The sequence below is a fragment of the Polyodon spathula genome, chromosome 2 (assembly GCF_017654505.1).
Source record: "Polyodon spathula isolate WHYD16114869_AA chromosome 2, ASM1765450v1, whole genome shotgun sequence".
Classification (NCBI taxonomy): domain Eukaryota; kingdom Metazoa; phylum Chordata; class Actinopteri; order Acipenseriformes; family Polyodontidae; genus Polyodon; species Polyodon spathula.
Genome location: NC_054535.1, coordinates 97,080,928 through 97,105,350, shown reverse-complemented (window position 1 = coordinate 97,105,350; position 24,423 = coordinate 97,080,928). Strand labels below are relative to the sequence as shown.

General features: G+C 35.3%; 2 protein-coding genes and 1 pseudogene across 6 annotated transcripts in view; 1 reads left to right on the top strand and 2 right to left on the bottom strand.

Annotated features, from left to right (window-relative positions):
* Nucleotides 1-149: 149 nt before the first annotated feature.
* Nucleotides 150-5,691, bottom strand: LOC121327240 (gastrin-releasing peptide-like). The gene is given in 4 exon segments (XM_041271156.1): nucleotides 150-203; nucleotides 2,266-2,292; nucleotides 2,295-2,524; nucleotides 5,504-5,691. Coding segments are annotated over 4 exon segments (468 nt in total). The 5' UTR covers nucleotides 5,661-5,691.
* A 5,168-nt stretch (nucleotides 5,692-10,859) lies between these two features.
* Nucleotides 10,860-14,609, bottom strand: LOC121327232 (annotated as a pseudogene).
* A 9,070-nt stretch (nucleotides 14,610-23,679) lies between these two features.
* The window catches only part of LOC121304632 (zinc finger protein 532-like), a 39,146-nt gene continuing 38,402 nt past the window's right edge, over nucleotides 23,680-24,423 (top strand). For 3 of the 5 annotated variants that reach the window (XM_041235913.1, XM_041235885.1, XM_041235904.1), the window contains exon 1: nucleotides 23,684-24,415. The gene's annotated coding sequence lies outside the window, so the exon portion shown is untranslated. Of the gene's footprint in view, nucleotides 24,416-24,423 lie in introns of all 5 variants that reach the window. The other 2 variants (XM_041235920.1, XM_041235875.1) reach the window with 2 other exon arrangements.

The following is a 24,423-nucleotide window of genomic DNA, read 5'->3' as shown; positions in this document are numbered from 1 at the left end:
ATGTTGTTAGATTGAGTCAAGTTAAAGGCAGAAATACAGGAATGCATTGTTCAACACAAAAGCAGTTTTGTTTGGTACTAGTTACAGTAGAATGCCTGTAGAACAGCAGTCTCTCAAAGGTAGTGTATATAAGTAGATATATCTCCAATTCAACTTGGGTTATTGTCTTTCACATTCAGAATCTTCAGCATGTAGTCTGTCACCTTAAAAAAAAAGAATAAAAAGACCATTACAAGGAGGTAGAAAAGACAGTTTACAGCTAGTCAGTAGATTCTGCCATACATTCTTCTTGGCTGTTTCATTGTTTTGTTTTTGACCAATGAATAAACTAATTTCAAGACCATCAGAAAATAGGGCTTATTAAATATTAACACATGTAAAATTATATATATATATATATTATATTTTTTTTTTGTTACACAGCAGCATGTTAGAAGTCTTATTGAATAATGCTACAGAAAAGGAAAATAGTGTGTTGTTTTTTTAACCCTAATAATTTAGCAAAAAGACCCCAAAAACGTATACAGGGATTTGCTTGTTAAAATTTAGTTAATTCAATTCAATTCAATGCCGTGAGTAGTACTGGACATAGCCCACTTGAAGGGTTAGCCAACCTTTGACAAGGAGAGGAAAACAAAACCCAAATTTGCAGAATAAACATCTGGGAATATATGGCTGATATCGAATATCCAATTGCCCTTCGTCTGGGCAGGCTACTAAAGCTAACAGCATATCTGAAGAATGCATTTTTAAGATCTACATATTTGTTTTAATAAAACCTTATTAACCCCAAAAATAACCAGTCACTTGAGGAGCGTGATTTAGGTGCATTGGCAGTATTAGATCTGGCTTTCTGAAATTTGGTTGATTTTTTGGGGCTTGCATGGGCAAAAACTGTAATCACCACTAGTACTTAATTTCACTCACTGTCTTGTGTTTGTGTTTCATATTTAGTGTGGGTGTGTATAAAACCTGGACTTTTGGTTGAGGGTCAAACCCGGGGATTACAGTTACAAGTGAAACACACTGCTGTATCACTCCAGCATTTATTATTTACAGGTGTTTGCCTTAGGGCTCTGGACGTTGTTATCAATAAACACCTCTGCACCTGAAAGTATTTGTCTGTGTTTTGTACCTGCACTGCACTCACCTGTATCCACATATCACTTTTCCACAGTTCTCCATCATGCGTACAGGTACGATGAAATCGAAATGGTGAATAGGGTATTTATAGTGTTGACAATCTTAATTAGCTAATGTGTAAATTGAATGATTCGATTTGGTGATGCAGAGATTGGTGTCTGACCCTCCCCCTGAACTTTAGTTATAAAATTAATTTAAAGCATGGAAGTTTACAGTCTATATAAATTGAAAATCAGATTTCTCAGTGAGTGAGGCATGAGAATTCAGTTTTTACAGGATTATTGCTTAAATAATAAAACTATGAATTAGACTAGGGCAAACTTGAGATTCATTGTTAAGCTGTCCCACACTGACAGATTGTTGTGAAGGAAAGGATATAACAAATATTTGCTAACAACAATTATAAATCTACTATTTGCTAACTGGGGAAATGAGACCCCATTTGCAATGGGCCTGTCACCTCTACCAGGCTACACATCTTAACATTCGTACTACTGAGCTAAGGAGATAATATGGTGACATATTTTAGAGTGACCAACCATTTTCCTCATGTCTTTCTCCTAAATGTAGAATGTCTAGTTATGTTTTCTTACCAAAGCAACTCCCCACAGCAGCTAACAAGAAATTAAGATTAGTGGGCATCCTGTTTAAACCAAGGACCTTGACAGCAGATGGAGGAGAAAGGATTGCCCTGCAGGTGACTGTTTACACAGTGAGGTAACAGTCTCTACAGAGTTTGCCACTAAACCGAGGGAGTGCCTGAGCCAAGGCCACAATCTCTGTGGAATCCCCAGCACAGATGTGCACCTTCACAAAGCCAGAGCACGATCCTGTGCTCACCTCTCTATGACTCACCCTATACACCACACGGTCATACATTTAAAAGGTGAACCATTTCGGGTAATATATTTGATTTAAGCAATGTGTTTTTATTGTAGTGTTTTCACTATTTGTTTTCCTTTTTCCTATCTGGCTTACCAGTCAGTGGATTAAAACATGTATAAATATACCTCAAAGGGAGTCTTCTTAAAATGTAGCATATGTATCAGCTATACTGAAAACTATTTGATGCAGTATATAAACAGAATATCAGTGCAGTCAGACTTTAAATTCCGTACCCACCTCCTTTAAGTTGTTATTTTGGTGGTGGGGTCTGCTGCCTCCCACTGTTTCTTTCTATTGAACAGAATCTCTTGTCTTAAAAGCTCAGCATGCCGGCTGTCGTTCACATCCAACAACCTTATTAAGTTTTTGACAAGTTCAGACCACTGCAAGTATCCTTCAAGCTGTTTGACTTCTTCTGGTGCAGATAAGTAGATCATCTTGTCATCATCATCATAACCAAAAGGCAAGCCAATGCTCTTCTTCCCCATCAAATGACCTAGAAGAATAGAGTTGGATTGAAACACATGGTAAATAAATCATGATATACAAGATAAAAAGTATTTCAAATCAAGGCCGTAGTTGGATATAGAAGTGTTGAATGTTTCAGGATTAGGCCATCAACCCCTTATTTTTCTGAGGTATCCCATGATAATTACAGAAAGGGTATTGATGCAATCCTGGGCGATTCCCCAGTGCTGTAACATGATAAAAAAAAAAAAAAAAAACGTATTGTTTACTATGTCTTGCAAATTTTCATTCAATTGTTGTTGATTGTCCCATAAAGGCTTTATAGAGACTTTGAAAGTGTAAATTGAAATCATAAATAAACCCAGCAATCAGGGAACCGTTTCAGATGCTTCAGGTCTAGGACAAAGATTAGTTCTGACTCCAGTAATTAGTTTGCAAAAACAGGGCTGCATTTATTGATGAAGCACTTCTGGCAAGATCATTTTGCACCATATTTCCCCTGTCAGATATCGTCAACAATCGACTGTATTTTATTATTTTTTGCATAATGCAGTTTAAGCATTGACAGCCTCATCTTTAGTTATGTAGCCAAATTTGCATACATTTCCTGATTTCTGTATCGTAATTGTAAACAAGCCATAAACCTGATGCCTATATCCTAATCAGTCTATTAATTTTCCTTTTCAGTCACAGCAATGTCATTCAAAATGATTGATACTATTATATATTCATCTCCCTTTCCAATTATGTGTTTTAACATTTCCTACCCTTTCTAGTCTGGCAGTTGAAACAACCCTGAGATACTAGATGGAGTGTCTACCTCATTTTCCGACTTGGAAAGTTCTGTTTTGTGTATTTTAGCTGATTACTTAAGCTAAAGTGTGTTTACATGTCAAACAGCCTTAACTGCCAACAATTAGTCAGGAATCATATTGCAGGCTTCCAAGGCAATTCTGTTGTAAAGCATTTGGGGGAATTATTATAATTATACATTTTAGATACATGTTCCAAATACAGAAGAGAAAGCACATATTATATATACAAAATACAAAACAGCAGCTAATGTGCCAGGTATCAACCAGATTTAAATCCAGCCCTATCTTATTGACCATGCACTCCCAAAGCTAACACCTTAACCACTGCATAAAAGACAGCATTTACAGTAAACAATCAAAGCCATGCATCCAACAGTGGGGGACAACATTTGTGATGTATGGAAATAGAATCATTCACTGTAAGGCAAGTATTAGTTGTAATTATATTAAAAAAAGATTTAAAAAGGAGATAAGCTTTACAAATTCAATGAGTTATTAATGGGTTTATAGGGGCATGGTTTAAGAATGCTTCCTTTATTACAATTAAAAATCAAAACTTAGACGTGATAAATGACTGTTGTATTCCAAATCTAACAACAAAAAAATACACAATTTTCTATGAAATAAAAATCATGTAGTACTTCTCAGATAGACTCGTCTCTAATAATATATTATTGGGTTCTTCATATCCAATAATCTTAAAGGATCTGGATTGTGCATTTGCTGTCAATACTTATTAATACTATAATAAACACCGTCAGCAAGAAATAACACACACAGCAATGTTAAACCGGATAAATGCCAAAGGATAATGTTAAATAAATACACAATAATAACTATAGAGGTGTTTTAATAAATGAAAGGAAATAAACAGAACTAAAAAGAAGATATTAACTTGAATCTTCCTTTAGGCTCTGATTTAGCTGTGTCTAGTGGGTAACAATGATGGATGTAGGCTATAAGAAAATCTCATTTTGAAAAGTGTTTTGTCAGGTATGGTTAGAGTTTAACTGCAATACATTTTAATGTTGTTTTAATATCACAACAGTACAATGAAATCCAGGAGAACTAAAATAAATCATTGTTTCTTAAAATTAATCTGATTGGGGAAGTTTGCCATGCAAAAAAGTATTTCACCAATAAAAATCATTTTTAAAAATCCATTCTTAATCGTTCTTAACCTGGTTTGGTGTTTGATTTTTCACAATGACCATAATGGGGACCTCGACGTTAATGATACGATCCAAAAACCCATTCATTTGTTTGTTTATTTAATTGTTTGTTTATGTGTTAATTAATTTTTGTTTAATTTTATTCTATTCACATAAATAGTAATAAACACTGCATACATATAGAGTCCATGCGTGAATATATTTCCGTGTATGAAATAGACACTCTGGTATATCGTTATTGCTGCGCCACGCCTACAGTGAATGCAGTTTGTGTTCTGTGCTTTTTGTCTGCAATGTCATCCCGTTTACACAGTTCCTCGAATGGGTGGCAGTGAAGCGGTACACCTTGATCCCCGTGGTGAACATCTGTAATATTCAGGTAAGTGTAATTCACAAGACCATATGAACAGAATATAAATAGCTTACTTGCACGCTAATACCATACAACTGGCGATTCAACCGCTTTAAATACGAATAGCACTTTGTTAAACGCATGTATTATGCTGTAAAAAGGCATATGTTATGATCATGAGCAGTTAGGTTATAGCCCATATTTTAGAACAATTCGTAAAGATCGTTGCAGTTTTACAGCATTGAGGCAGTACTGAAACGTTTATCAGTTTTGTACCACAAGACACAACAGAACTAGTTTTAACTTCAGTTTTAACCAAGTTCAACTCTTATGGACAACTTCAGATTTAAGTTTTGTTTTAAGACAATCTTGCAAATAGATGTAAGCAGTCTAACGTTATTATTATTATTATTATTATTATTATTATTATTATTATTATAATAATAATAATATAATAATAATAATAATAATAATAATAATGAATATAGCTTTTATAATTATTAATAATATTCGTATTGTTTTTGTAAGCATCATGGCATGTTCAACATTATTGTCACTTTTTATTGGCAAACCCATTTTACATACTGAATAAATCCCCGTTTTAAAATAATACACACCCATCCTTGTCCCCCGCCAAAAATGAAGACAATTCGTAACTTCAGACTTACCTACAGCCCAGTGGCTGCCTCTGGGGTACATTTTAGTAAGAGGTGCTTCATTTTGCACTGGGACGGCAGATCCGATTTGGGTCCTACAGGTAACTACCCCTAAAACTATCAAAGAAAACACAGAACGATATTTCCAAACTGTAAATTCGGCACCCATTGTGAGGTAATATGAGCCTTCTGTTTAATGTTGCTCGTGGAAGCATGTGCTGTTACCTCCCTTATAATGATCTGAATTTATAAGAAATCGTGACGGAATCTGAGCATTGTCAAGACAACTCTGACGTTTGTTTAGACCAGAGCACACTTTTCTACTAGAACTAAGTTAGAACAGAACTGTGTTTTTTTTTTTTTTTTTGTTTTTGTTTTTGTTTTTTTTTTTTTTTGCGGGGGGGGGGGGGGGGGGGGTTGGGTGGTGTGCTTACAGCTTTGCCAATACAGTACATATGGTGCTTGTCTCATGGGAACATCGCTTTGCTGCCTTACAATAAAATAAAAAAAACAAACAAATAAACAAAAAAACAAAAAAACAATGATTTGTTATATGTAGCATTTTTCATTGGTGTAGCTTATTGTGCTTTAGTAAAATGTTATTGAAAGCTGTCAACATTTTTACATCATCATGGCAATGTTTAGTGAAGCACTGGAATTTTATTAAAGGTGTTAACAGCTCTTTGTATTCTACGTTTATTAACAGCAGCTGGGTATTTGATTTAATAATCTTACCACAATATTTGAAACACGTCAGCAATCACTTTTGGGAACATTTGCACGGACCATATATGTACTAATGCTCTTAATATCGAATATATCTTAAAAAAAATGTTATATTGCGTTTCAGATCATGTGATTAATAATCTTACTGACTGACAACACTATGAGAAGGTTATTCATTGTACACTTCTCTGCTGTTTTTTGTTTTGTTTTGTTTTATTTTTGCTCCTACACGTTTAACATATCACGCAATAAAATAGCCAATACAAGACACAGCGCACAATGCTCAGAATGTACAATATCAATCTATCGTAATAAAATACTTTATCTAAAATAACGTTGCTGGTAATTGCAACATTTATAACGTGTGTGATAAAAGACAGCTTTAATGTTTGGAATATGTCAGACACAACAATTCAAAAATAATTAATTTTATTAAGAACTACAACACATTGACGTTTGCTGACAAGGGAGAGTATTTCAGTGATCACAGAGGTGCCATATGGTTTTTAAAGAAATATCCGTTTTGTGTCTGGGGGCATATCTCGTGGGGTTGTCGCTGTTATGTTCTCATTCCATAATGTATAGGGTGCAGGGCAGTTAAGTAACATTTTGCCTACAATTATTTAAGAACAAGAAAGTCTAAAATAATAATTGAATCGTGTTCACCAATCACAATCTAATTAACAAAGTCAGCCATTAGGCCAATACTGTATTTCAAAATGTATAATCAGTATTTCAGTATTATGTCTGATTACAAAATTCTCATAGATATGATCTTCATGCCTTTCCAACTATAAATTACAGCTATATTACATTTTGAAAATCCAAACAGTCACATGACCAATGGCAAAGGGTGCTTATTGGACTATGATTAGCTCAAAGCCACATTCCACATAACAGCAATATAACAGGTGCATACAACTGGAAAGTGTTTATACAGCCTATATCCCAAATAGTCTTGGTGAAATAAGGTGTTAAAACAGCAAATTTAATAAAACATAAAACAGGCTTAATGTAAGCACACCAGATATGACAACTAAGCTTCTGTAAGCAAGGTCTGGACAATGAATAAACTTTTTGGGTGCTTTTTTAAAGGAATAATATTTGCCTCTCATTTGAATAACTATTTTCTTGAAAGTCCCTTGTCCTCAGTTTCTCATTGAGCCGAGTGAGCTGACAGTGGACAATTCACTACCTCATCAGATACTTAAAATGCTGCATACATATATTGCAACATATTTTCCTGTAACATAAATTGTCCTTATAAACATTAAGGACAGAACCATGTATGTATATAACATGTTTTCAGCATACTGTGTGATTTAAAAGCATATTTGCATTGGGGATCTTAGTATGACTGCCATTAAGAGAAGGCAATTAAAGAAACAATTCTACAGGGAAATGCAATACTTTGTAATGTATGACATGGTTTTAATAAAATGTGCAAAGCAGCTGTATCTCAGAAAAAATAAATGACCAAAAGTTTTTCATAGGTGGTAATACCAGCCCCTTTTTTGTTTTCTGAAAGCGTTTCTATTTATATGTACTGTCTGTCAGAACTTCTTCCTGTCAAACTGTAAGTAACCATCTGTTGTTCTTATTTAAAGGATTTTAGTGAGTGGAGGCATGCTGTCCCCAGGGAACACATTATTATTGGTCTCATAGACAAAACGTTAGTAATATAAGAGCAGTAGTAAAAGACTAGAGAGTTACATCATCTGAAACCACCAATGTTATTTCTCACAATCGTACACGCCATCATTCTTAAACCCAGCTTGTGATTCAACAGTGGGTAGACAGGGCTCATTGTTAAAGTGGAAAAGACACCATAAGCATTATATGTGGATTTTGCAGATATAAATTAAGTATTATTTATCATTTCATTATCATTTCATTAGTGACTATGCATTAATGTAATTTTGCCTCCTGGCTATACGAAGTTGTCAGTCTCCGAGTCCAGTGAGTGTTGAATAGGCTCTGGCGCTACCGCAGGTTTGGGAGGCAAAACCATTTCTCCTCATCATGATGCAGCGGACTGTACTAGTTAGGCGCTTGGTGAGTTTAAGAGGACATTTGCAGGGCTGCCTTTGTCCTCCAAAGGCCAGTATTGCAGGCTGTAAAGAGGCAATTAGCTTTGAGGTAATATCTTCAGTTCTCCTGAGCTGTGGTGAGGAGTTGCTGATGGTATGTAACATTGTAAATTGGGCCAGAATATCAGGGGTAAAATAATTGGGTACTCAACATTAATAATAAAAAAAGGTCACAAAGATTAACCTCTTGCATGAGGAACTTGGATGGGGAAAATGGGAACCTTTTTGTCTGCCATAACCTGACACTGATAAACTCTGCTTTGTTGATTAATCAGATGAATATGTAAGTTTAATCCTTACACTTACATGTATTAAACGTCATTCAGGCATTTCTTAATTACTTTTAGTAGGAATTGATGCCTTAATGTTAGTTTTTGAATGAATTAAATTGACAGTGCATTTGAATAAAGTTAACATTTATATAGGAACAAAATACATTAACAAAATACACTGTGACACACTGTATAATCTGCATGTATAAAACACTTACCAGACAGCTATGTACTGCACTGCAGTCTTAAACAAAATAACATATTTGCAAAGCATTACTCTTTTATTTTAATTTCCTTATTGTAAACAAACAACTAAGTGATGTAATTCAATGTCAATTCAATTGATCTAAACAGCAGCAGAACTGGTGCTCTTTGTATATTGTATGGAAGTCATTCATCTAACAGTATTGTATAAAAACTGGTAAAAAGTCAGGAGGGTCTTTCACTCTGTAGTTGTTTGTTTCCCATCGTGTGACATTAATGTGGACATTTATCCTTCAAACATCTATGTATTTTTTAATTTACATAATTTAAAAAATGTCAATGTCAGAAGAGAAAATAAAAGCCGTGCCGTGAAAAATGAGTCACGAGAAGAGTAAAGTTTATCATAATTGTGTGACTGAAATTGTTTAGATGATGAGCACACACATATTTGTTGCTTTTTTCCCCCCCAAGACACTCAAGAACACGGCAAGAATTGCTTTTACTATTATTCTTGCTAGAACCTTTTGGTGTTTTGTTTCCAGGCCCTGTTCACAAAACTTGAAGGAATGTTATCTTCATCTTAGGTTAAACAGTGCTTTGAATCAGCTAATTATCCCTCTCTAAAACTGTTGAAAATTGATTTTTGAACTGCAAGCTTGATTTAATTGAACAAACAGTCCTTCGCAAAACATCCCTTAAAACATTCTTTATTGTCTTGTGAATAGATCCCAAAATATTACAAATTCCAGGAATGACACACAGCTTTTCAAAGAAAATTGACCTCCAGAAATAAACATTTTTGGTTCAAGCGCATTCTTTTTATGATTTATTATAATTTGGGATAAAATTGCTTCCGTGCAACTCAATTGGAAAAATAAAGAATACTAGCAACTGTTCTATAGTTTGTTAAATTTGAGGAATTGCCAATATTAGGAAGTAATACTAACAATCACTATATAATCACACACAAGAGAAATGAAGGAGAAAGGGTAATTACTAGCAATTTAGTACACAGCAGCCAGAAGCCATATTGCATGTTAACCTTTGGCATGATAAGGTTGAATGCTGAATGTTGAATGTTGAACTGTCAATGTATTTCTCTAAAAAGCCCCCTGGGAATTAAGCCGTTTTTCAAAAGCAAAGCATAACAGAAGAAGCCTACTTGTAAGAGGTTTAGGAAACACTTCTTCACAATGTCAAAGTAACCTGGGGTAACATGGGTGAACAGCAGTATACCATGACTACACCATGTGGCTCTAAGGGCTCTGTTTCTAACATGGCTGAAGAGCAGATGTGAAGGTTGTGTTATGGTTGGTGTTGAGGGGGTTGCCTTAGCTCAGAAACAAAGTTTGAATTGATTAAGTTAAGTTGGCCAAATACTTTAGTACAGTAGTGTTATATACAAATTATAAAACAAAACCACAAATGTTGAATTATTTCTAACAGTGACAGTTTCACATCATAGAACACCAAAATATATTAAAATAAATACATTTTAAATAATTTTTTTGGTGGATTTACAAGTACTTGTGGTGATAAAATGAAAGCGAAGAACAAGAACAAACATTCAAACCCCTTGAACAACAATTCCCTCAGAGTGGATGCAAGCTGTGGCGCACTTTATTCAGGAATAAAGATAAATTTTCTTTTAAAAAAGGTGTCTGCAGTCAATAACACACCTCATCTTTTAAAAATCTATATTCATCAAGGCTGAAATCCACAGTTGCCCTTTGAGTTATAATCAAATCATGTACAGTACACTTGCATTCTTTTAAACATTTATAATAGTTAACATATCAGAATACACTGTGGCAACCTGAGGGCACTGAAGTGCTTTTCAAGAAACTAACCCCACACAATCAGGCAGTACTTTATTACCCCCTGTAGGGGATGAAATCTCTGGCAATTCACGTTGGTTTGCATGTTGTTAGTACCATATTATGGGTATGTATGGAGGTGTCTCTGTCTGCACATCCGTCCGAATATCTCACACTTGGAAATGACTACAGGACTGTGCTGGACCGTGAGCATCAAAACGCAAGAACTCACTAGATGTTTCCATCTTGGGATATCCCTCTAGCCACCTGCTGGGCACAAGACACATTACATCTATATTTTGTTTACTGTGGATTGAGAAGAATGCAAAACAAAGGGGCTGCTATGTTCCTTGTGTGAACCTGGTATGCTACTTATATACAACTTTAGTGGGGTTGACCTTGGAAATCGCTCTGGGTGTGAAAGTTCTTCTTCTTACCCTATTCTCTGGTCAGTATCATGATGACGGTCATGATTCCCAATAAAGAAAGCTGTTGAAGAAAGTACTTTTTTAAAAAACAGTTGCGATAACTAATGATGCAGACAGTAGTGACTCAATTATAAGTCGTCTTCTGACAGTGAGCTCTCTGTTGCTTATAGAAACTAGATGACTGGTTGCAGTGAAGAGGTTCACATATTTCATGATGGGATTTTAAGATTCAGACAGATAATGAGAAGCACATTTTGATGTCTCATAAAGAGAAATATCAATCAAATAAAATGATTTACTTTTATTTGGCTTTTGTTTTATCAGATGTATGTTATGTAACTAAACTTAGCAAGCAAAGCAGCAATCATGGTTGTGCCATTTATGCAGTTAACAATCCGGTCAAACGATGTCTCGTCTACTGTATATACACAAGAGCATCTGTAACTATTTAACACTGTGGTAGCTGGGTATGCAGCAATATTAAAAATAAAAAAGTGAGTGAGTGACAGTGAGAAATAATTGTACTGTTTCCATATGTCAAAGATACTTCATTCACAAAGCAGTAGCATATATTAAAAATAAATATAGCCATTGTGCCCCACCCCTGTGCATATTTATGTGTTATGTGTGGAGTGTTAATGTTGGTATATAGGTACTGGTACACAGGATATAAAGGGGTCTGTGTAGCACAAGTGAGTTAAAATACATTTGTATTTAGGCATGATTAAAAAGTATATAGTGTGTGGGTACAGGAGTGCACTAATTTAATTCACATGCAGTTTTATCGAGATTCCAATTGAATGATTAGCAATCAAATCTCCTTTGTATGTTTGCACCGAAGATTTAGCTCAATACAGTATTTTGTAATAAAGGCTGACAATGTGATTGTAATGTTTTTGTCTGGTAATATAATGGCAAAATAATGGTATTGTTTGCCAAAGTGACTCATGTTTATGTTAAAACTAAAATAAACATTAAATATTATGTTTTGTTTTAAACACCAATACTGCCTTTGTTTTCTTTGTATATTTGGCCTGTTGTGTTTTAATGTGTCTCTTGTACCTCTGAGATCCATTGAGGATTCTGTACCCTTACCTTAATCAGGGGGTAGCTCTCTACCACAATGGTCACCATTCCTACATAAGACACATACTATACTATTTATCTCTTTTGAAGTGTCCTGTTTTAGGGGTTTTAACAAGTTCAGGGTAATGTGCAGTCTTCAAAGTACCATATTGTGCAGCCAAACTGATGCTATGTTTTAAATGTGCAGCTGAAGCCATGTGTGAGTGGGGTTGATGCTGTTTAGTCAGCTTTTTAATAAACTACATTTCTTGTGATATTATTTTTTGGTGAGGTTGGACAACTGTCACAGCTCTGCTATATAACATTGTACCTAAAGTAAAAAAAACCTAAAAGATCAATAACAAAATACAACACGCTCTACAGTAATGCTACTGAAATATATAAGACTTTATGAGGAAGTGGGATGACTGATGTTCAGGACTTGACTGAAAACCTAGATGTCCACTATTTTTTTTTAAAGTTGAGACAGAAAGCTCAGAAACAGCAATCAATAGAGAAATAGCAATCAAATAAAACAGAATGAAAATAAGACAATTCACACCCTTTCACCTTTCCCAGTACATTTTTCCTGGTAACCCAGAGCTGGTCCTTATTGTACAATCCACGGTCATCCACTTCGTTATTGTCTCCTTTTGTGAGGAACTTGACTTCTCCATTTTTGCTACAACAAAAAGCGAAGAAGCTTTAGCCTTATTTGCCAATGGATTGCCATTAAATACGCATTTCTCAATGCATTATATTTAACAATTTGAAATTACATTAAACACTGCCCAAAAAGTGCTGCAAACAGATTTTTTTTTTTTTTTTAATGGATGTAAAAACTATTGTATTAATGCCACTGATTGCTTTATTGATTCTTGGAGGGTGCAGTATGAGTTGTGATATTCACTATGCCCTGATCATGATGCCATACATTCTGTAAATCAGTCTTCTGAGGTATTGGTATGTTTGTACCGTAATTGTATCAAAATGCTACTGATGTTTGGTTAAAACACAAATGTATAAAGAAATACTATACTGCAATTACCATGTAATTGTGTAATTATACCTAGATTGAGACTGTCAGTAGCATCCAGCAATGTTGAATCTGTTGCATATCAAAACATTCACCAGGACATAGTTCTGCACTTAAGGAGAATAACGTAGTACTACAACAAAACTACTTGCATAAGGATTTTGAAAGATCAAGTAATTTACTCTTCATGGACTTTTATGACTCTGTGGATAAGTGGATAGCGTTTGCAATCTCTAATACAGGCATGTCTCCAGCTCTGATTGGTTCGTCTGGATAGTTTGTGATTAACAGCAGGTCTCCTCTGTGAAAAGCTGGCTCCATAGTTCCACTACAAAAAAAAAAAAAAAAAAAAAAAGAAGTAATAAGTAATAAGAACTCTTGGAATTAATTTTGTAATACAAATGTGGGCATTAAAGTAAATAAGCCAGAATTACATTAAAGATGGTTTTGTAAGTTTGTTGGTTAAAATATAAATATATATGATCACTTAGCCTAAAAGTTAGGTAAATTAAAATTCATAGGTAAAGATATTCATGGGGCCTGATGTAGTGCTTTAATCCTATTGTTTCTCCTGAAATGGATAAAAAGACCCCAAGGGTTATAGAGGGTGGAAGATAGCTGAGGGTAAATGGCAGCTGTGATATTTATCATGTTATATAAAAGCAGCCTGTCCCTCTTCCACTGTCAGTTTCAGACATGATGGGTAAGACAGCTGATCTGGCAGCTAGCAGGCACTCACTTGGCAGGTGCTTTTCTGTTCCAGGCTTCACAAATTACTCATGTTTTTAAGCATCAATTTGAAGAGCAGATTTTGCTACAGATTTCCATCAACCAGCTTCCCAAAACGAATTAGAGGCAGCAATCACAGTACAAGTAAAATAAATAAATAAATAAACAAATCAAAAACAGCACTTTTCATTTCAGATCAGCACTGTCCTGGCTGCCCATGGTGCCGCCATACCATACTGACAGTGGGAAGGTAGCTGTGTCTAATTTCACTGCCGGTAAATACCTTCTCCACTGAGAAGTACAGGCTGGATGCATAAGAGTAAAAGAAAGTCATTATTTTGAATCCAGCACAATGGAGACAACTTTACATTTTGCATATTTTTACATTTTACCTTCCAGGTACATTGTAAGTCAGTTAAGTATGTGTGTAACTCTGAAGTAGACAAAAATGTGGCATACCTTAGAACACTAATGACTGGACAAGAAGATCCCGTGACAATAGTAAGGGCCTTCCAAATCATCAAGGCAGTGAAAATGACAGACACGCTGTTTATAAACTGGAAGTACAGCTGTGTAAAAAGACATGGTGATAACTTTTAACCTTAAGACACACAAATACCCACTTCAGTATTCTGGTGTCGCTGATTTAATTGCATACAAGACTGTTGTTGCCAACTGACACAACGAGTTTGAGGCCTGTGACCAGTAAAGAGTAGGACTTAGGACCATGTATGTAGTAGTTTCTCACCATGGTTACCAGGTGTATTTACTAGAACTACAGATTTATATAGCGATAAATATTAAAGATATATTTAGAAGTACTAAAGAGACTTAAATGCAATAAGAATTTTAAAATAATTTAGTTTATTTAAGAAATTCTAAGTTTTCAAGTGTTTAATGTTTTGTAGTTATTATTATAAGAGTATTATAGGTGTTTCCTGTAAAATATTTACAGTATAAGAAAAGCAGTGCAGACAGCTTGTCAGATTAATACATTCATACAGGGACTGGCAGCCTGGGTATGCCTCTGTAGGGTGACAAGCAGTTCAAGGAGGGAAGCAGCTGGTTTGACTGCAGCTGGTTTTATTAATTTTGTATTTTTTTTGTCATAATACACTATATTTTTCCCCTGTGAGTATTAATCTTATGGCCTCGACTTTCCAAAATATTTGCCTGCTATAGGCTACAGTGGTTTCCAAGCAGGTATATCAATGTATATAACATATGCAAAAGGAAACGTTTAAGGAATTGTTTGGAATGTTGTATTGGGTCATCTTTTGGAATCAGACAGACTGCAGATGTGTATATTATATTTAGTGTTAATTGTCTTTAAAATCGTAATGTAACCACTAGAGGGCAGTGGTGGAAATGGTTATTTCTCTCCTGGCTGCAATGTTGAATGTGGAAAAATGCATGCAATTAGAAATATTTATACTGTATTACTGCACACGGACATTAGCTGTAAACTATTGTACTGACAGACTGTTATTCAAAATTGTGTTTGTTGAGATTTTTTGTAGTAAATTGCTTTTTAATAATTGTGTCATAAACCAAACATTGTATACTTTATACTTAACGTTTCAGGAAAGTGCTTTAAAAGCTGCACAATTTGAGAATCAGATGCATGTTTCAGAATCATGATTTCTATTAGTCTGAGAGATTTATTTAGGTTAACCCGTTAACATACTGATATGTTTAATTTTATTATTATTATTATTATAATAATTATTATTATTATTATTATTATTATTATTATTATTATTATTATTATTATTATTATCACGTACACACGTACATGTGATGTCGCGGTATTCTCCACTATGTTTTCGTGAGAGAGGTCCCAGGTTCGCACCACCCCTCCGCCTGCGTGTGGATTGCCTTGCCCTGTGTGATGGGCCTGCCTGCCTGCCTGCGTTAACATATATCACTACAGTATATTAATTAGTTGATATGAATTCAAATAGCAATACGATTACTGCTACTAAATATAAGGAATACTGTACAATTTACTGTACAAGAATTTACAGAGACATTAGGTGTGACTCTCCTGACCACTGCTTGACTGATATGAAATACATGTTTTTCTAATTCATATTATATATATATTATATATAATATATATATATATCTATTGATAATATAAACACAAACACAAGCACTTACCATTTTTTACTAATGTTATGTTCGTGTTTGGTCAAGGTGTTCTAAAAATGATTACAATTAGAGTACAACAAACAGTTCCACAAGAATTTGCATGTCCGGTAATCTTTCACGTAATCGACTAAACGTACACATTTCCTGCATTTCCTGTTTTGTGGAAGGACGAAAAGTACAAAAGATGTTTTCTCATTGTCGTTTATGTCAGTGGTCTACAAGAAATAATAATATTATATAATATTTTATTAATTATTTAGTATCAGCGTAAGTAGTAGTAGTAGTAGTAGTAGTCCTATTTAAAAGCCCATTAAATGGGACCATCCAATGTACAGGACACAAAAGAATTCTCATTAGCATCCTCATCTTGAGGATGCTAAAAGAAATGGGCTTTTAACTAATAAAAAGAAAACCAGACAAAAAAGGACTGCAAATTAAATATTTAGAACAAAAGGGGAGGTGGTACAGAGCACGCCCCCTAGAGTCCACTGGTCGACAAACGATGCCATGTCGCCAGCAGACTCCGCGTGGGCGTGCTCTAAATGAATCCTTGACCGGACGAGGGCCCTGAACATGGCTCCGCAGTCAAAGAGACCTTCCCCGCTCATCTTACACTTTCTGGTCTTGTAAATGGTCAGTTTAGCAAGAGCCAGGAGCAGATTGACGAGGAAGTCTCTCTTTTTGTTGGAGCCATGAACAGGGTGCCCGAAAATGAGGAGGGTGGGGGAGAAATGCAGCCAGAACTGCAGCAGAAGGTTCTTCAAAAGCAGGAAGAACGGCTGCAGCCTGGCGCAAAGAAAATAAATGTGAGCCACCAACTCGGACTGACCGCAGAAAGGGCATGCGGCGTCCGAGTCGGTAAAGTGACGCAGGATCTCTCCCGACGCGAGCGCTCTGTGCAGGACCCTAGTATTAGTAGTTGTAGTAGTAGTAGTATCATCATACTCCATTCAGATAATAATGGTACTGAAACACACTACTGATGCAAATGCTTAATGCATTGGGCCTAATAAGCCTGGCTGGACTGACTGACAACAAAAAAAAATATATATATAAAAAAGGCCAGATGTTTTAGCTAATACTTTTAGATACTGTAATTAAGCCTGTTCATTACTATTAATCATTTAAATTGGACTTGCATGTGTTATAAACAAGGCATTAACATATGTTCTTATTTCTCATTAGCAAAACAGTGTAAACAGACATTATTAAAAGCAGATACTACCCTACTCTGGACTCAAATGAAGCCCATTTATCCTACTTAGTGCTGTGGAAGGATAAATGTTAACTGCAAAACTATAGGAGAATATTTTTAAACGAATCAGATAGATAAAGTAAATCCATACCTACCTGAACACCTATTTTTAGTCAGTGGTGGGTTAAGTATGCACTTCTGGGTGTGACTACACTACATATACAGGTATGAAGCTGAGTAGGTGGAATGTAAAGTTGAAAGCCCATTTTGTCACATGACTTGAATGGAAGGAGGAAGCCTGTTACGGCAGAGAAAAAAGAAAACTCAATATTGGATCCACAGAACCACTCTGAATGAGTTCAAACACAATAAACAAGTGGTATTGTGAAGGGAATTGTAAAATAATAATAATAATAATAATAATAATAATAATAATAATAATAATAATAATAATAATTTTTATTTGAAGCTACTTACTGTTTAACCAACAGTAATCTTTGCTGTATTGTGATCATACCCCAGAAATCTCAACATACTAAAACATATATTCCAAATATCAACCAGGCCAACTCATAGCTTCATGAAGTGATGGAAAGATCTGTTCATTCACAGCTAGAATGATACTCCTAAAAATAGCATGCAGTTCAAATCAGATGGAGAATATACAGTATAGTTAGATTTTTAATTGGAACATAAGAAAGTTTACAAACAAGAGGAGGCCATTCAGCCTGTTTGGTATTTAGTATCTTATTAATCCCAGAATCTCGTTAATGTAGATTAGGAATAGCAGAGGACCTGATCCCTGTGCTACTCCACTGGTTACCTTTCTCCATTTTGAGTTTTTTCCTCTAATCAGTACTTTCTGTTTTCTACATGTTAACCATTCCCTAATACATCCATTTCCTTGAATCCCTACTGCGTTCAGTTTGAGAATTAAGCTTTTATGCAGGACTTTGTCAAAAGCTTTCTGGAAATCTAAATAAACCATGTCACATGCTTTGCAGTTATCCATTGTCAATGTTGTATCCTCAAAAAAGTCAAGCAGGTTAGTTAGACAAGATCCCTCTTTCCTAAATCAATGCTGACTGTCTCCCAGGATACTGTTACCATATAGGTAATTTTCCATTTTGGATTTTATTATAGTTTCCATAAATCTACATATAATATAAGTCAGGCTTGTTGGTCTGTAAGCATATCAGTTTAAAGCAACAGTTACTTTACATACTTGCTAGTTTTAAAAACAGAGAAATTATTCAGAGGTGTGAGTAAAAATAGAAGAACTTGAAGTTCTTTGTAAAATAATGATTTTATTGCCTGCAGTCTCTGCCACTGCTTTACTGCAGTGATGGGAATATATATATATATATATATATATATATATATATATATATATATATATATATATATATATATATATATATATATGCTGATAATGAAAAGGTCAGCTCTGTGCAAGAAGGTTATGTAGCTAAATGGGCTTGACATATTGATTTGCCATGACAAAGATCCACAGGGTAACATGTCAGTGAGCATTTTGCCCACAGACTGGCGATGTTTTCCTGGATGCCACTGTTGTCCTGTAAAGCTGAAGATGAAGTAAGCTGTCAGCAGAGCAAGCTTAAATGCAATGCTGATACTTTGAATTGCAAACAAAGAAACTGAAAAGAGCTACACTGGAGAAAAAATAACAATGTGTGAGTGTATATAAACTTACAACACATTCCACCATATAATACATTAGCAGTGGAAAGGACAATTTACCTCAGTTATGCCTAAGTTAAAAATATAGAACCTTATTTAATTTATAGTTTTTTTGTTGTTTAAGAGGATTATAAGGATATGTATATAAATCTTTTGCATCCATGTAAAGAAAGTGAAGAAATCGTTGTGTTTTTTAAAGCCAGTGTAATTTATATACATATTCAGCTGACCATGAGTGAACCTTTTGTTTTGTGACTCATCAGTGGATCACCCCCACATATCTTTATTTTATTTCTCTCTTTGATCTCCTCATGCAAATAATCTGCTAAAAAAAATCAATATGAACTAGGATGCAACAAGTAAAGATTACAACAAGTTATATCTACTGTGACATAGTAGTAGTGCAAGGATAGTGCATTAGCTGAGGATCCAGTAATGTGGTGTTTAGGTCATGCAAGTCCAGTGCCTAGGCTGGGTAGATCAAGAGAACTACAAGTGCAGTCTGAACAGGTGGGTCTTGAGGAGGCTGCAGAAGGCAGTGAGAGACGGAGCAGTCCTGGTTCTCCGGTAGCTGGCTCCAACACAGGCTAAGGAAGAGAAGAAGCAGGTACTGCAGGATGGAGAGTGGAGGTAAGGCATGACCAGTCGGCCTGTAGAGGAGGAGCTGAGAGGGCGAGACAAGGTTCAGGAAGACACAAGGTGTTGGAGGTAGGAGGGGGCAGTATGGTGAAGAGAGCGATAGGCAAAAACAAGGGTCTTGAATTGAATGAGAGCAGAGATAGGTAGCCAGTGGACGGTGTGAAGCAGAGGGGTAACATGAGAGTAGCAAGTTTGGGAGAATACTAGACGAGCAGCAGATAGAGTCCATGTGGTGTCCAGTGAACATTAACCGTTTCCGTGCCACATTCTTTTAACATGTGACATGTTAACATAACATGTTTTCACATTTCCATATTCATGTTTACAAACCATTTTATCTGATAAGACATACACCTTAGATCATACTACCACAGATTTTTGTTTTTGTTCACAAAGACGTCCATTATAGTTGCAACATCACTTTTTTTTGTTTAAATGGAGAGCATCTTGCAATATTAAGAATTATCAGATGTAGTCTTTAAAATGATCTGCAGTTTTTACACCAAGAACAACTTTCCATTAAAGAGCACAGCTTAAAACTTGGGATAATTATGATGGGTGTTTGTCAAGAATGCCACAGCAGAATCTGTAATTGCACAAAAAACGCCTGCCTCCTGTATGGCACTGACTGTCATTCACCTAACTAATTAAACATTGCTATTCGCTGCCTTACACTCTTAAAATAATTACTTCTCAAAAATAGAAATTCATGTTAATATGGCGTTGATTGTTGAGAATACACTTTTTTTAATTTTGTATTTTTGTATCCACTCAGGCATAAGGTGATCTTCTGGTTTCACAGATAACCTTGCTAAAGGTCTTATGTATTACGAATAATGTATTATGAAATATACAAAAAAATAAATAAATAAATAAATAAATAAAGAGACTGAAAATGGCAGTCACATTGAAACCTATTGTGTTACACTAGTGATGCTGGTTCTACATTTCGTTTTTTGTTTCCTGCTGTTTTCCAGTTCTGTGTCACAGCATGTTTCCCTGCTCTCTGGAAAGCCCTTGTCGATATCTTCTCTAGCAGGAGAGTACAGGGCTGGCTTCTCTCACCCTCCTAAAGGGGCTGACCCAGACTGCTCAATTTACACTTACACCCAGGTTGATTCCAGCCAGGCTGGGGACTAGACTCACAACTTCTCAATCCTAAAGTATCAATGTTAACCTCTGTGCCACTCAGTTAGTCTACACATTTATGTGAATCTTCCTGACACAGATTTCAGTTGGGCATAACGGACTGGATTTTGCACTGCTGCAGCCTGTTTTAAATTGTTCAAGATGAAACACAGAAAACAAACTGTTTGCTACTATTTGTCACTGACTTTAAATATGACAAATATTGTAATCTAACTATATCGGGGTGTTGGGATTGTATTATACAGTAGCTAATTGACATGATTTCTTAAGGCTTTATGTAGATTATGAGAGCAGTAGGTCCAGCTCAAAGAAATGTGAGAGGGGAACTAATGAAAATTATGGTATTGCCACTATGATCTGAAATGTTTCTATACATATCTAACCAAGCTAACATCACAAAGAAGCTCAGGGGAAATATTAATCAAAAAAAAAAAAAAAAAAAAAATGTTGTTGCTCTTTTTCACATTCTGAAAAAGCTAAATGTATACCGGTAATATTTTGCATGCTTGTAGAGATGTTTTTTACTTGGGCAAAGACTGCCTGCAGTGGATGTAATGATTCCAGTTAAATTAGTAATTATTATACAGAAACTTCTGGAAGTTTTCAGAAACTTCTGGAAGTTTTCTGATACTCAATGTTTAGTTTGCAGTCTTCACTGAAGACATGAAGTTGAATCCTGCTCCTGGCATGCATTGCGATCATGATTATATTTCATTCAGCTGATTTTTATTTTCAGTGGTGCCGTATTCACTTTGAATGTAAATCTGTTTTTAAAATATGTTTTATTTTATTAAACACTTTGCATGAAAACAAAATAAGAAGTTTAGATGGGTATATATCCAAAGCACCACTACTATATTGAATTAACTTTTTGTTAGAGGAGAGTTTCAACTGTTAAATAGAAAATAGCACGTACGTAGTGAACAGAGGCTGACTCATAACAGCCAAATAACCAAGACAAGTATAACTGATATTAAATAAATATGTTTAAAATAAGGCATATTTAGATTTTGTGCTTCTGCCATTCTGAGAATATTTGAACCATTTAAAAATATATATTTTTTTTTCTTTCCAAATTTGTGTCATTGTGTCGTTTTGTTTTTTTGGACTCTTTGATAAAGGTATAACCAGACATATGGAGCCTTGGGCTTGGCACACCAGGGCACACGTGGGTGTTTTTTGACAGGACACTGTCAAAATCTGCATCTTCACACAAATGCTTCATTTCCAAATGAACCCAGTTCAGGTTGTCACAGTTACCTGCAAAACAACTCACTGGAAGTGAAGTCTTTTTATTTATTTATTTATTTTGGTTAACTTCCACATTTTTCTAAACTGATTTTGATTTCATTTTGTGCTAGTACTTTGTGTTTGTATGCTCAAAAGAATTGAGACAGGTCCATAAATATTAATTAAGTTTTCATAAAAGAGAACTTGCATGCATAGCCCTGCAATGTACTACGTTTTGGTGGCTACCAGATTTCTGTAACTGCCGAAGAGAATTGGACAAACTGGGTTTGTAAATGTAAATGTAACAGCAATGCTGTCAGTCTGTGTGAACTGTGAAACCCGGTTACCTAGTTTACTTAAAAAAAAAAAAAAAAAAAGTAACTAACATAATAAAGTTTAGTTACTAATTTGGTTTTTTTGTTAGATTTACTTTTTAATAGCCAAGTTAGTTAGAACATTTTCATTTCATTCAAAGAATAAAAAGCTGTTTTTTTATGGAACTAGGCAGATGAAGAGATGCAGACAGAGGGAGAAGGGAGGGAGGTCACATCTGCAGACTGACCACCGAGCGGGGGTGGCCACACAACACGAGGAGAGGACATGTAAGGGAGCAGGAGGGGGCACAAGAAACAAGCAAACAGAACACACTTGTGCAACCACACATACACAAAACAACAACACAATAAACAACAAACAATTCCAAAAGTAAATTGTACAAGTCCCGCAAGGGCTCATAGGAATCTAGTCCACTGGTTCTACTTAAACCATTTACATTTGAACAACTAAAGTAAATTTGAATGTTCAATTAACTTAAAATGAATGAGTGTTATGAATAAAATTTGAGTTTTTAAGTTAATGTATCTTGATTTAATTTATTTATAATAACTCTGGGGTTTTCAGAGTGTGAGGTACTGCTGTTACAATTCTGACCCGTGCAGGTGAGGTGAGGTGAGGTTCAGACTATTTCTACAGTACTTGTTCAGTACAAACAAGGAAGCATTGGGAGAAAGCATTTGTACAACTGTAAGCCTAAAGAACCACCTACTCAATATGATTGGTCTGGACATACTATAGCACAAACTATTGAGATTTTTAGAACCGAGGGGTATGTCAGGGCACCTGTTACTAATATATCACATTTAGAATTTTCAGCTGTGTGGGGGATGAATGTCAATGATTATTTTTTCTTCACAAAACCAGCGTATAACTTAATAGCCTTCGTCTATACGTTTTGGTTTTTTTTTGTTTTTTTTTTCAAGCTACGTTATAACAAATAGCCTACATTACAGTACTGCCCTAGGGTACCAATGTTATGCTAGAACTATTGTACCTATATATCTGTTCAACAACTCAGAATAATTTGCTGACTAGTACATATAGGCATTTTTATTCTTGTATAAATCAGTTCTCAACTGGGGTTCAGGGATCCTTGGTGGTCCCCAAACAATTTTGCAAACTTAAAAAAAAATAAAAATAAAAAAAAATACAAATAATAGCCTAATATTTGTAAGACAATATACATAAAAAAATTCTAAGGTATAAATAACAACCCGTAGCCAACAGTTCACACTGATAGTAAAATATACCAGTAAAAAATATATAGCAAAAGTGTATCCTTTCTTGTTTCGTTTGTTTGCTTGCTTGCTTGCTTGCTTAATAGCAACAACCAGATGCCCCTCCCATTCGTTTCTAATTGATTAGAACCTGATTAGAGGCGTTTTGGTTTTTAAGTACGTCTCTCTCCTAGGGGAAAGAAAGGGTGGGGTTGAAGCGTTATCACAATGTTAAAAACGTGTTTCCACCGGTGGAATAACTATGCTCATGTTGTAGCAATATGATTAACCGTTACACACGTTTTTGACATATACAAATGTTCCCACAAACATAACTGCAGTGATTATTTCGTCATTACCTTTGTTTTGGTTAGGTGCCACTGAGGTCCAGAGCAGAGGCTGATGGGTAACACTGCTCTGGTCTCAGTCAGCAACGGCAATCTGAGATTGAAATGATGGAGATGACATTAAACTAGTGGGAATATTGCTGCAAGCGCCGTAATAATACAGTCAGTCCACTTCCACTTTAAAATATAGCGAACCTCTCCAATTATATTTATGAGCCTTGTTTCAAGAAACAAAGTACCAGAAAAGGGGGAAACTGCAATCTTAGAATTAAAAAAAAAAAAAATCTGCGTAACATTGGGCTGCAGCTAGGACCGCGGAGACTGATGGGTAAGCATGTCAAAGAAGCAGAATTTACACCACGGAATACAGTAGACTAGCAGTAGTACAATTTTGAATTTAACAATAACGATTAAACTATTAGCTGCTGCTGCTGCTGCTGCTGCTGTGTGTTTAATTCAGCTGAAAAACCTCAAGCTCGTATCCAGTCTCCACATCAGATGTAAAATGAAGAGCTTATTCAACTTTGAGTGAAATCACAAAGAAAAGGCTGTACCAGAGCAGCTGTCTACATGCCGCGATGGCTGATGGGTATGAAA